Genomic DNA, 15159 nt, shown 5'->3' with positions numbered 1-15159 from the left:
CAAAGTTTCCTTCCCCTTTCGTGTAGTTCCTGGTGTTTTTTTCTCATCTATGAACAATTAGCAGTTATAATTTCTAAAAGAATCATGGTTGTAATTATATTATTAAGTTCATACATCTATGATGGAAGTAAGGCCATGGTATTCTATTGTGCTTTCTTTCTAATGTACTTTCTATAGTTTTATATATTCAAATTTTTAAGTATATTCACCAGAGTCTGCTTAGTCAGATACTTTGTTATTTTCATCTCTTTCAGAACTCTCTTCCCATTGCAACAAAGACCTGTTGCCTGAGCAGGGTATAAAAGACTCCTTTCAGAAATCAATAATGAGATTATATGGAAGAAATGGCCTTGAAAATATACACTTAAGAAGAGACTGGGAGTGTGTGGGTGAGTATAAGAGGCAGAAAGCATGTTATGATGGTCTTACCCAATGTTTGTCAACTTGCCACAGAAAATTATTCAAATGTTATAAATGTATAAATGTCTTTAGCAAATCATCACATCTAAATAGACACAAGACAAGACATACTGGAGAGAAATGTTTCAAACTTAATGAAAGTGGCAAAACTTATAACCACAGCTCTAATGTTTCTGGACATAGAAAAAATCATACTAGAGAGAAATTCTACAAGTGTGAAGAATGTGGAAAACCCTTCAACTGTTGCTCAAAACTTATTATACATAGGAGAATTCACACTGGAGAGAAACCCTACAAGTGTGAAGAATGTGGCAAAGCCTTTATGTGTTGCACAAAACTTACTCTACATAAAAAAATTCATATGGGAGAGAAACCCTACAAATGTGAAGAATGTGGCAAAGCCTTTACCCAGTTCACATCCCTTACTCAACATAAAAGAATTCATACTGGAGAGAAACCCTACAAATGTGAAGAATGTGGCAAAGCCTTTAACCAGTCCTCAGACCTTACTCGACATAAAAGAATCCATACTGGAGAGAAACCCTACAAATGTGAAGAATGTGGAAAAGCCTTTAGCCTGTGCACAAACCTTACTCAACATAAAACAATCCATACTGGAGAGAAATCCTACATATGTGAAGAATGTGGAAAAGCCTTTACCCTGTGCACAAACCTTACTCGACATAAAAGAATTCATACTGGAGAGAAACCCTACAAATGTGAAGAATGTGGAAAAGCCTTTACCCTGTGCACAAACCTTACTCAACATAAAAGAATCCATACTGGAGAGAAACCCTACAAATGTGAAGAATGTGGCAAAGCCTTTAACCAGTCCTCAGTCCTTACTCTACATAAAAGAATCCATACTGGAGAAAAACCCTACAAATGTGAAGAATGTGGAAAAGCCTTTAGCCTGTGCACAAACCTTACTCGACATAAAAGAATCCATACTGGAGAGAAACCCTACAAATGTGAAGAATGTGGAAAAGCCTTTACCCTGTGCGCAAACCTTACTCGACATAAAAGAATTCATACTGGAGAGAAACCTTACAAATGTGAAGAATGTGGCAAAGCCTTTAACCAGTCCTCAGTCCTTACTCGACATAAAAGAATCCATACTGGAGAGAAACCCTACAAATGTGAAGAATGTGGCAAAACTTTTACCCGCTGCACACACCTTACTCAACATAAAAGAAATCATACAGGAGAAAAACCCTACAAATGTGAGGAATGTGGTAAATCCTTTACCCAGGTCACACACTTTTCTCGACATAAAAGAATTCATACTGGAGAGAAACCCTACAAAGGTGAAATATGTGGCAAAGCCTTTAACCAGTCCTCGGTCCTTACTCGACATTAAAGAATCCATACTGGAGGAAAACCCGACAAATGTGAAGAATGTGGCAAGGCCTTTAGCCTGTGCACAAACCTTACTCAACATAAAAGAATACATACTAGAGAGAAACTCTAAAAATGTGTAGAATGTGGTAAAGCCATTATCCTGTTCAGAGACCTCACTCAACATAAATGAATCCATACAGGAGAGAAAATATACAAATGTGAGGAATGTGGCAAAGCATTTTCCCAGTGCTCACACATTAATCTACATAAAAGAATTCATATCAGAGAAAAATTCTATGAATGTGAAAATTGTGACATAGTCTTTAATAACTGTTTACATCTTATTCCACATCAAAGAAATCAGACTAGATAAGAGTGATATAAATGTAATGAGTATATAAGTGCTTTACCAAAGGATTAGCCTTAAAATGCACAACGGTACTTATACTTAAAGCAAAACTAATAATATAGACTACTGACAATACCATTAGTTATAACAGATCTTATCTGACATGGGAGAACTTACACTGAAAATAATGCTCCAATATTTTCTCAAATATTGCTCTTCATCACAAAAATTTTAAGGAATAGAAACCTTACAAATATAATGAATGTCAAAAAATATTTATGCAAAAGACATACCTTAGAGAACAATGAACAATTGATACTTAAAATACTTTAATAAATTTCAGAATGCAATTAATCTAGAATCAAGTCTAAACATATATCAGAGGACTCACAGTGCAATACACTAATGCACTAACACATTCACTCATTTCTTTAAACCAGGTTGTTGATTATAGAGAACCACCCAGTTAAAATAGTTAGTTGATTTAATTGTATGTCAGCTTTAAAAAAGAGAGAGATTTTGTGAGAGTTATAATTCCATGTAAAATATACTTTCTGGTCCGTGTGGGGTGAAAATGTAATAAAGTATAAATTTTTGCTATTTTTGGCAAGCAAGTACTGATATTATTCAACTTTAAATACCGTAGTTGGTATGCTTTCATTCTTAGTGTGTATGTGAATGTGTGTTTAATGATAGCTACATCACATTTAATAGAAGTCTTTTGTATTAAGCAGGCATTATTCATGTACGTTTCCATGGAAAATTAAAAACACTGAAATGTAAGATTTATGAAATGGATAGGTACTAAGGATTTTTCTTTTTTTTTCTTTTTTTTTCATTTTTCTTATAATAAACAGTATTTTAAGGGATATATGATATAAGTATACAAACTAATATTCTTCTCATTATAATCAGAATGTAAAAATTACAATATTAAAAATAACTTGTTTTACTACTGCACGTTACGATAATAAAATAGAATGTAATTTGGAATATTTTTAGATTACATGTAAACTTAATTTGTTTCATTAAATTAAAAATGCTTTTACTGTTTCCAACATGTTGTAGATTGAATAAAGTGTTATTATGCCACCAACATTAATGTAGCCCATGTTACTCAAAGTTGGAGGAAATCGATTGTAAAAATGTACTGTCAGGCTACACAATACAAAGACCTAATTTGTGATCCATTTTATCAGTGGCTGTACTTTAAAGAGTAAGATTCCCAAAGCTTTTTTTCATTACGTTTGTAATTACATTGTTACTGTAATGCTTATAATAAAGATTTTGCACTTAATGAAAGCCATACATTTCTGAACACAGAATGACTAGATGTTACATTCTATACTGCAGTTTTCTTTCAACATGCAACCTGCCTGGCCAGTGAAACAGAAATAAGCATATTTTTTATTTATATTGAATCAGATATCCAAATACATCATGGTTAAGTTGAACTATAGTTGTAGTATATTTACAGACTAAGGAATTATATTTGTGTTTGTGGATGTATGCCTATTTTGAACAGAAAAGAAGACATATTAGACAAAATGGGTAATTTCAAGTGTCGAGAATTTACTAGCAAACTAGAAACTTCAAAGATTCTGAAAGGAAATATTTTATTTGCTTCAAGTTTAACTAATTGTTTTAAGCCCTAAAGCTTCTGAATGGGAACCTGCCCATCCCAATCCTCTGTTCTTACATACTTATTGCTCTTGCTAGGCCTACTATGTTATTTTATTATTTCAAAGTTCATTTATATGACCTGATCTGCAATTCCAACAAGGATTGTTATAAAACTTAATGGTGCTCATAAAATTATCTGAATGTATTAGTAATTACACAGTGTGGTAATATCATTTCACTTAGTACATTCTATCTTTTCATTCTAATTAGGGAAGCATATTGAAAGCACTTTTTGGTTACTCCTTCTTTTACTTTTGGTCATTTAACTAATTGATTTATTGACTTTATCAGGCTACTTTGTTCAGGTAAACACTAAGAAGGATTTATAAATTATGGAGTTTATTTTATATTTAAATAGAAGAAATAAGTACAGGACAGTGTTAGATATGCAATAGATGCTTTATAATTACCTGTCAATATTTCTGTGGAAGTGAACTTGTGGCTCCAGAGAAGAGATTGAAAATGCCCAGGGTAAAAAGTCACTGATTTTGCATGTAGAGTGAAGAAACTGGCAGAACAACCAACTCTTGGAATTTATAAGTGGAAATTCTGCTTCTTTCATTGCATAATTATCTCCAGTTTTTTGCCATTTTTTATCTTCATTCCGTTCTACAACTGTATTTAAGCCAGTCTTCTTTCCACCTGTGCTTGGGCTACAATATTCTCACTGTCGTACTCAATGCATGTAATTCTACATATAAGATATAACATATAATAAGATGGTATTAATAGGAAGAAACATAAAAGAAACAGAATGTATTCTTGTTAAAATATATATCTTTGTATAATTCGTGGGTTATTTAAAGAAAAAGATGTAAGATATCAAGGAATTTAAAGCTTTATTTAGAAAGGTTAAAGAAAAGATAATGTAAAGAAAGGATCTTGCATAGAATTTTTTATCCTAAAATGATTCATTATGTAGGAAAAAGGAATTTTAGGACAAAACAAAGTTTTATGGAAGGTGTTATAGATGTTGTGTGATATATACATGATGAGATAAACTTTATGATAGGAAACTTATTAAGAAATTTTGACTAAAACAAAGATTTTGGTTAATATTAATATACTCTTAATAAAATGGCATAATATACTTATCCTAATTCTTTAACATGTTTTGTTTTTAATTTTAAAATTATGACTACATAAGGTTTTTCTTTAATTTTGGTAAATAACCTACAAAAACAGCAACAGACTAGAACAACTGAGTGGCCAAGATCCTGAATAAAGTATTATTCCCCTTACTAATTCACAAATTCAAAAGGCTTATCAGCAAAATCTGGATTGGCAATCACATATATCTGATTTTATAGAAACAATTGATAATCATTATCCAAAAAATAAATTATTCCAGTTTCTACATTTAACTCAATAGATATTACCTAAAATAGTAAAAAACATACTCATCAAGCCTTAAAATATGTTATTTAAACAAAAAGGGGAGGTATATGTTCCCCCAGAATAGAAAAAATTAAGCCTTATTTACTTTAATTTTTTTTGAGTTATCATAAAAAAGATAATTTAACAGCAGTAGAGAAGTATTGGAAAGGGAGCCATCCACCAGATCCTTTCCCTCACCAGCCTATCTGGTGGAAAGATGATATAGAGAATAAATGGAAAGAGGGATGGGCAAAGGTGTGGGGGAGAGGCTTTTCCTTGTCTTTTGAGAGCTGATGGACAAATAGTCTGGATTCCAAGCAGAAGAATCAAACCCAGAGTGGAAACAGGAGGGGAAAAAATGGAGGAGACCACCAGAAGGGAATGAGGCCCTGGTTGAGGGCTTTAAAAGGATGAAAATAAAGAATAGGAAGTGCTGAAGCAAGAAAACGTGCCAGCCACTGATCATGACATGTGGACAGCTGAAGAGGACCTATGAAGAAGCAGACAGCATACTGAAGTCTATGTCTGCATCTAAAACATCTGTAAACCTCTTTCTTGCCATGATCTGCATAGTGAGCATGGCGGTAAGAATGTCTGATAACCACACTTATCATTACTGGGCCTATATTCCCAATGCACCTTTAAATAAGATTGTCAACTGGGCTGACATTCCTTTCTTAGTATTTAATAATGATTCTAATTGGCTACCAGGACCTTATGATTATTGTGGTCCAATGAAAGTCAATGAGGCCATAACTATAATTAATAAATACGAAGTTGAAACAGAAGGCCTGCCCATATGTATTGGTAAAGGTATTCATTGTTTAAAACCTGCTACTCAAATCTGGCTAGTCACCTGCAACTCTACCAGTGATAAATCAAAAGCCTTGTTATTTCTTGTAAGTGCAACCTTTTTTTCTGCTTCTGGACATACTAAATTTGCACCTCCAGATGTACCCATCTGTAAGGAGGTAGTAATTTCTGACCCTTAAATCTGGGTACAATGGAAAAATTGTAAAAGTCACATGGGACGCATTCTTACTGGCTCACCTTCTTGAGGTTATGTATTAATTAGACTGGAGTCCCTATGGGCATCCTGCCTCATCTTATAAAGTTAAAAAACTTCGTTATAAAAAACCTGTCACCTCGATGTCTATAACAGACACTAACTTTGAAAGTCATGTTACCTGGCACCATTATGGTATGAGCACTCCAGCTACTCATAGTTTAGATAGCCCTATTCATCAGCAACTGTGGAAATTATTGGCAGCTTCACACCCTTTGCAGGCCTGGATTACCACAAACACATTAGATATAAACAGCAGTGGAGAGTGGAATTTTTACCTAAACTCTACTCATTATACTCAACCTTGTGTTAAATTGCCCTACTTATTCATGATTGAATATGCTATCTATGATGCACCTTCCTTCCTAGTGACTTATAACAACTGTTCTTATTTTTCCTGTATCGATTAATCCATAAAATTCAATCCTCATAAAGAAGCACTTTATATTCTTAAAGCCAGAGCAAGGCTGTAGTTACCTGTTAAAATGAATAGAATTTGACAGGAAACCCCAGCAAAGTTTGCTTTGCATAAACTGCTTACTCAGATTCTTTTTTTTTTTTTTTTTTTTTTGACAGAGTCTCACTTTGTTGCCCAGGCTAGAGTGAGTGCCGTGGCGTCAGCCTAGCTCACAGCAACCTCAAACTCCTGGGCTCAAGCAATCCTCCTGCCTCAGCCTCCCGAGTAGCTGGGACTACAGGCATGCGCTACCATGCCCGGCTAATTTTTTATATATATATCAGTTGGCCAATTAATTTCTTTCTATTTATAGTAGAGACGGGGTCTTGCTATTGCTCAGGCTGGTTTTGAACTCCTGACCTTGAGCAATCCGCCTGCCTCGGCCTCCCAAGAGTTAGGATTACAGGCGTGAGCCACAGCGCCCGGCCTCTTAGTCAGATTCTTAAATGTACCAAAAGATTGATTGGTCTATTAATAGCAGCTATTTTGGGAATTATTGCAGTCACTGCAACTGCCACCAAGGCCAGTGTAGCATTATACCAAACAGCTCAAACCACTGAATTTGATCAAAATTTGCATCACAAATCAAATCAATTATGGTCCACTCAGAATCAAATTGACAGCAAATTGGCTACCTAAGTGGTTGCCTTACAACAAGCAGTCACCTTACTGGGAGACCAGGTCATAAGTCTGCAAAAGCAACTTAGGCTCTGTTGTGATTGGAATATTACTCATTTGTATTTCTCTCTCTTTCTCTCTCTGTATATATAAAATCAAACTGTATTTCCTTGGGAAAACATTAAAAAACATCTACTCAATCAAGAACGTCTGACTGAACAGATTGGAAATTTACAACAAAAAAATACTAAATACCTTCAGTCACAAACTGAATTTACTTTCTAAGGCTGACACTATTATTGGCATCTCATCTTGTTTGGAGTCAGCTGATCCACTTTCTCATCTTAAAATCTACAAAAATTCCACCATAATAACTTGTAACATTATTTTACTCATTTACCTGTGCTTATTTATAGTCTGGAGAAAACTCTAAAAAAAACCAAAAAAACAGCAGAGGACCGACGCATCACCGTGATGGCCATACAACTGCATCAACTCATGTCTAATAAAAATTTAAAAAAAGGGGGAATTTGTTGGAAAAATATGATTGAGGAATTAATGAAGTGTAGCTCATAAGACTATTATAGTATCACCCTATGTTACTATATTAAACACAGAAACAGGAGTGTGCAGGGTTTATCCCTGAAAGAATGTGTGAACTCAATGGTTCACTTATCAGAAGCTGCTATCAAGGGTGGGCTCTCATGGCTCCCATAGGGATGTTTTCCAGAAAGGCTTCCTGGTATCTCAAAATCTGTGAGCTTCCTTGTTTCCTTAGAAGACAAGAAAGGGCAAATATGACTCACAGGATGGGAGCCAGAGACAATGAGTGCCCTTTGCCCAGAGAGATGCCCCTGTGTTCAAAACAACCTGTTCATAGAGATCATTTTCCTGCTCTCTCCTCACTGTTTACCTTTAAGTCCACAACAACTAGATCAAAAAATATAATGTCACTATGCCTCTTTTGTTATACCTTTGTTAAATGATGACTATGTCTTAGAATTTAGCCCTTGAAAGACTTTGTACCTATTTGTTCACCTAGATAGACTAGAAACCCTATGAAAAGACTTTTGACCCCAACCAACAGCCTGTCTCCCATAGCAACTGCATGGCCTGATATTTAAATATGTTACCCTGAAAACTGGTAATTGATATCTGTGATTATAAGAACCTATGTAAGTCTAACCATACTTTTAGACATTCACGGTGATATGTCTAGTCTACTGAATAAGCCCACTGTTATATCTGATCTTTTTATATAAAACTATAAACTATACCTTAGTCTCTGTATATTCTTTTATTCTATTTCCTATCAATTTTCTTATCCTCTGTGGTGACCCCTATCTAAGGGACCAGGCTTCATGAGGAAAAGCAACTGATCTTTCCACAGCTCTGCCTCAACTCTTCCCCATCCTCTATTCCACCTGGGATGTGAATCATCCCTTTGTCCAGCCTGTCCACACTATATATGCCACTATTTTTTATTAGTCATTGAGTTGCTATCGCAGATATCAGACTGAGTATCGTGCTACCAACGTGTGTGTTTTCTAGTAACACTTATTTTACTTAATAACGAACACAGAACACGAGTAATAATGTTGGTATGTTGCTGTAATTGCTCTATTTTAATGTTAATTATTGTTAATCTCTTACTGTGTATGATTTATAAATTAAAATTTATAAAAGGTATGTACATATAGAAAAAAATTCAAAGTATACATTGGTTTGGTGTATATCTGTAGCTTCAATCATTCACAGAGAGTCTTAAAATATATGTCCTATGAAGAAGGGTGACTCCTGTATATGTTGAATAGATTAACTAATAAGGTCATTTGAACCCAGAGGGTCATACTGTAGAAAATGTTTTTAGTGTCAAATTCGATTTCTTAAACTAGATACAAGGCTATGCAGGTTTTCTTTCTTTCTTTCTTTCTTTCTTTCTTTCTTTCTTTCTTTCTTTCTTTCTTTCTTTCTTTCTTTCTTTCTTTCTTTTTTTTTTTTTGGAAAAGGAGTCTCACTTTGTTGCCCAGGCTAGAGTGAGTGCCGTGGCATCAGCCTAGCTCACAAAAACCTCAAACTCCAGGGCTCAAGCAATCCTCCTTCCTCAGCCTCCTGAGTAGCTGGGACTATAGGCATGTGCCACCATGCCTGGCTAATTTGTTCTATATATATTAGTTGGCCAATTAATTTATTTGTATTTATAGTAGACACAGTGTCTCGCTCTTGCTCAGGCTGCTTTCAAACTCCTGACATTGAGCAATTTGCCTGCCTTCGCATCCCAGAGAACTAGGATTATAGGTGTAAGCCACCACGCCTGGCCTATATAGGTTTTCTATTTCTTATTTAATAATTTCTGAAAATTTATATCTTTACAGAACTTACCCATTTGTCCTAAGCTGTCAAATGTATTGATCAAATTGTTAGTGCTATTTCTTTATAATAAATTTAAATCTGTATGATTTTTAATGAAGTTCCACCTTCATTCATTATATTGGTCATTTGTGTTTTCTTTTATCCCCTAGATTGATCTAGCTAGAAGTTTACCCAGGGTGTTGATATTTGCAATAAACCAGCCTTAACTTGATTGGTCTGTGTAGTCCATGCTAGGTAAGGATACTCAGACATGAGTTTCTTCACTAGCTCAGCCAGCATGTGATGAGAGCTGTTTGTTTCTGTATGATGCAATGGTTTATGCAATGATATAAGCAGAAGAATAAAATTATAGTGCTGACTTGTCACACTCCCAGGCAGCCAGCAGGGTAGTAGCACAGGAATGTTTTTGTCTCAGGACAACAGAAGATCCTGGACCAGGCCAACTGCCAGAGAGTACTGAGAGAGCCCTGGACTAGATGAAGCAGTGGCAAGGCCACCATGGCACACCAGAGGGAGAAAGTGATCTAAGATGATAGTCATCAGAACTAAATTGATCGTATATTGGAAGGATGAAAGGGTGCAGAAGGAGATGGTTATATACACACCCAATGATTACAGTGCTCACCATCTTGGAGATGGACACACTTGAAGCTCTGACTCTTTTGAGGCAATACATAACCTAATCATCTTTACCCCTGTAATATGCTGAAATAAAAATAATTTAAAAAGAACTAAATCTTGTGGGAAGAGTACCACAAGGAGCTACTAATGCAGAAAGTCTATACTCAGCATTACAGAAATCCCCTCCAAAATTGAGAGTTGTGGTGATTGGTACAATCTGCAAGCATGGGGAGGGCACCCCAGGAAGGAGGTGTCAGGGGCTGGGGGATGGGGGTTGCAGGTGCCAGTGAAAGAAAAGATGCCCCAACCTCTTTCATAAACTTCAAAAAAAAAGTTTGAAGGGCTCTCATTCCACACTACATTACACATATTAGCTATATGAAAATTCATCCACAATATGATTCAATAATGTTGTAGGAATAAAACAGAATGGCTTTTGATAATATCTCCTTGCAAATAATTATATTTTGCAAGGTTTTCATGTTTTCTTTTTGTTTGTATTTTGGTTTGTTTTTAACAAGCTAGAGGTTTTACATCAGGCTGCTGATATTGTTTTAGACCTTTGAAAGTTCACAGGTAGTAGCTTTTAGGCCTGTGTTGCTCCCCTGATAAAACAACCTTACCCTCCACTCTTCACTGTACACACTTTTGGGCAGTTTTATCTAGTCCTGTCACATCAGCTCCCCCTAAATGCTACAAGTGCTAAAATGCAGCTTCAGGTCCACATGGTAAACCACCACCCAGAGGTGGTTGCCTTCCCTGGAAAACCCATACTCACACTTAGCTGGTTGGAAGCTATGCTCACACTGTACCTTCTTTCACAACCCCCTATGGTACTTCAGAACATCTTGTCTCAGCAGAAGACACCACAATCATTCATCCTCTGAATTTGTAAGTCCAAGAGTTGTTATCAAGGCCTATCCTTCACTCCATATTCTTAACCACTTTGGTACTCGCTCACCAGCTGTGGAACCTTGCCTGGAGCTGGCAATGATAGTCCACAGGATAGTTTGTGCTGTACATTGGTGACGAATCCATTTTGCTCTTGTGTGATGAGGAAAGCTTTAAAGCACTGAAAGCTTGTTTTACTTTACAGGCAGCTTTAGGAAAACAACTATAATAACTCATAGTAAGGACTTGTTAAAAGGTCACAGATTTGTAGTAACTTATTTGCTGAACATACACACTACAACTACAGAGATAAAAGCTGTAAAAGTAAAAGCTTTTGCTTGTTGCCTAAAGTCTACCTCAGCTGTGCACCTTCATATCATGGCTGTTGGCTAAAGTCAATACTCAGCTGTCCGTTTTCATCTGTGGCTGTCGACTATAGTCAATGCTCCTATAGAAGTGGTTAGTAGGCTTATGTCCCATTGATTCCTTACTATTTCTGTTACCTGACTCATATGTTCCTACCTCAGTAAAAAAAATACCATTGTGCACTTCATTTCACCTCTAATATTACCTGAATCTACCTCTCTCCTTCCTGATTCCAAAGCTTCAGCTGGGCCCCAGTCACTGCCACCTTGATTGGTCTGATGGGTTCCCAACATGCCTTTCCCCTGAAAGTTGGCCACTCCAACCCATCTTCTACACCTCTACTAGGTAGTGGGATTCTAAAAGGCCAGTTTTATCACATCAATCCCTCAATAAAATTCTTCAGAGGCAGCCACCATTTCTGAGCTCTCAGAATCAGTATATAAAGCTCTTTTGTATGGACTCCAATTCCTGATAGTTTCCTCCCATGCTCTCCTCCATCACTCTGCCTGTGTTATTTTCATAAATGGTTAAGTATCTGCTATGCACCAGCCACTGCTGAAGGATCCTAGACATGTCCCATGCTCTCTCACCATTTACAAATAAATGGATGTTCTAAATACACCATGTCATTTTCTACTACTTTACCCATACAAACATTGTGGGTTTTTTTTTCCTGAACTCCTTCCCCAACTCCTGTGCCTAATTAGCTACAGTCCATAGAAGTGTTACTACAGACATAAAATATAGTGTGTTTTCTTTACTTAAAACTTACCTGGTTTTCTCTAGGAGCCCCCAGTCACAAATTTCAGGAAGAAAAAATTAAGTCCAACTGTCATTTCACAAATGAGAGCACTGAGATTCAGTAAGCATAAAGAACTTGTTCAAAGTTATACAGGAAGTAGAGGAGCTTGATTTGCCCAAAGTGGTACTTAGAAGTATGCTATACAGCTTCTTTCCAAATGACACGGTTATAGAAGTTTTCGCACTGCTTACAGGAGCTTTCTGCTGTGAAGGAGCTTTGCTATGTGCTGAGTGGCTAAAATTTGGTCCATTCATTCAATTTAATTAATCCCTTCTGGCAACTTTCAGACTTTATAAGGAAAGAAAATCTCTCACTTAATGTTCCTTAGGCAAATGATACATTGGGGTAAATTGAAAGAATACTAGAACTTGTATTGATGTTTACTTTTACCTTTAAATGTAGTGATGATGCTTTGCTAATATACAGATGATAATAAATAAAGACTCTCATATGCATGAATAAGGGTTGCATGCCCCCAAGTTTTAGATAAACAGTAGGGACCCCCGTTCTCTACTGACCTCAGCTCATTTCCTTCTACTCTCCACCCAAGTCATTCCACTTGAGCCACAACTCACCAAGCTCACACTCATTCAGCCCAAACCACCTGTCCACTGCCCTATATATTTTCTGATCAGCAAGCCATCCCTCATGTGCCAGTTTTCTAAGTCTATGTTTGTTTCTCAAATGGCCCTCAACTTTCTCTCTAGGGATCATCCCATCTCTGTCACTGACTGTGGCATTCATCTCTTCCTCCACATCACCCTGTTGGCAGCAGAGTGTCAGATGCTGGCCTTCCTTGCTTAGAACTGCTACCTGGCCATCTGTCACCCATTGTGCTACCCCATCCACATTCCCCATGTTCTCTGTGTTCTCCTAGTGCTTCCATCTTTGCTGGGGACAATGTTCAATGCCATGATCCATGTGCTCTGGCCTCTGACTTTCCATTACTTCACCTCCATGGAAGGTCATCATTTAGTTTCTGAGATCCCAGCTGTATTTAAACTAGTCTCTGCTGACACTTCCCTCTATATAAGGATCTTTTTATCCATGGTGTTATTTTTCTCTTCCCTCCTGTCTTAGCTATTACAGCCTCATATGTATATATACTGTCCACTCGACTGGTGACAGTCTCAAGCGTGGGGCACATGGAAACCCTGGCTACTTACTTCTCTCACATGCCCCTGGAGTCTCTATTCTATGTGGCTTCCATTACCAAGTACCTTCTACAAAAGTCTCATTCCCCTGGGCAGAAAAAGTGGTCTCTGTCATCTACACCATCCTAATTCCAATACTTAACCCTCTTATCTACAATCTGGCAAATGGGGATGTCTTTGAAACCCCAAGAACAGTTCTCAGAAAATAGGGAATATGACATACTTAACTTTCCACTGAAAATCCAAATCTAAAACAGTGAAACATATACATTGAAACTGTGGAATTTACCATATGTAGAGACACATATTCATATGCATTGAACTATAAAGCCAGATATTTTTAAGAACGGATAATAGACAATCAGAAATGATCCTGTCTTCAAAGTTGATATGTAAATTGGTCATTTTCTTCCTTTTATATATTTCTGTATTTGTACTCCAATATAATACATTTGGAATGTAGCTTATTTGTGTACTATGTCAAATATCCATTTCTTATACCTGTGCAATCATCTTATTTGGTCATTGTTATTTATTTTGCTATATTTTTGTTTTTATTTGAGAAATAATTGTATATGTACATGTTGGACACAGTGTGATGATTTTATCTAGGCATACTTTGGGAAAGATGTGATAAAACTAATTGACATTTCTCAAAAAGCAGAAATGAATTTTCCACAGCTATATGTCAAAAAGCTCAACCAATCTAATCATCATGGAAATGAAAGTTAAAGCCACAGTGAGCTATTACCTCATACCTGTGAGAATGCCTGTTCTCAATATGATGAATGCTAAGTTCTGGTGAGGATGTGGAGAAAAGGAAACACTTGCATATTGTTTCTGTGAAAATAAATTAGGACAGCCAAATTTATTTGTATTTCAATAAATTAAGAGGGTATCAGTTGTGTTTTTTTCTTTTATGTCTACTCCCCAGCCCTGAATCCCTGGTGAGCACCACCACCATTTGAGCACTGTAGTGTTAATCAGTCAGTACCAATTTGATGGCAAGTATATGTGAAGCCCATTCTTCTGATCTTGTGTCACTAAAATTTGGATATTGGGCTCACTCAATTCAGGAAAATATAAGCAGTTCTAGCTAACTGTCATTTCTTAAAATTGAGTAATATTTCATTGTAAACATATGCCAAGTATTAATAATCCACTCATGAATTGATGGACTCTTGGGTGGTTATTTTTTTACTTTAAAATTGTAACATGCTCATTAATTTTATTTCATCAGATTTTGTATCTTCGGAGGTGTAGGTGCTTATCAAATAATCAACTGGTGTCTTGAAAGTTTCATCAAACTATAGGAGCTCCCTCTAAGAAAGCCCACAGGGATGTTGAACTGCAATGCAGATTAAGGGTAATGACATATTGATTACCCTTAGGATAACCTAGTTCACTTTGCAAATCTTATTATGTCTTGATGGGGAAACGCTATATTGATAAAACTTTCCCTCCTTCCTCAGGTGTAAAAGTGGCTCAGGGTAGAATTAAGGGTGGAGCAGCACCAAATTGGAATGGCAGCCTTATCCATCTCCCCAGCTGGAGCAATTGCTGGAAACAGCACCAAAACAGGGCACCATTGTCCCAAGAAGGACCAGAGATACTAACTATCTTCTTAAGATTTGTAAATCC

At 36.4% G+C, this 15159-nt stretch overlaps 1 protein-coding gene across 1 annotated transcript; it reads left to right on the top strand.

Annotated features, from left to right (window-relative positions):
* The first annotated feature begins 325 nt into the window (after window positions 1-325).
* Window positions 326-1780, top strand: LOC142865685 (uncharacterized). Its single transcript, XM_075998873.1, has one exon. The coding sequence runs from the start codon at window positions 326-328 to the stop codon at window positions 1778-1780; it is 1455 nt and encodes a 484-aa protein (XP_075854988.1).
* The last annotated feature ends 13379 nt before the right edge of the window (window positions 1781-15159 follow it).

This window comes from Microcebus murinus, chromosome 31 (assembly GCF_040939455.1).
Source record: "Microcebus murinus isolate Inina chromosome 31, M.murinus_Inina_mat1.0, whole genome shotgun sequence".
Taxonomy (NCBI): Eukaryota; Metazoa; Chordata; class Mammalia; order Primates; family Cheirogaleidae; genus Microcebus; species Microcebus murinus.
Note: the sequence above shows the minus strand (reverse complement) of the source record. Positions and strands in the feature narration are given on the sequence as shown.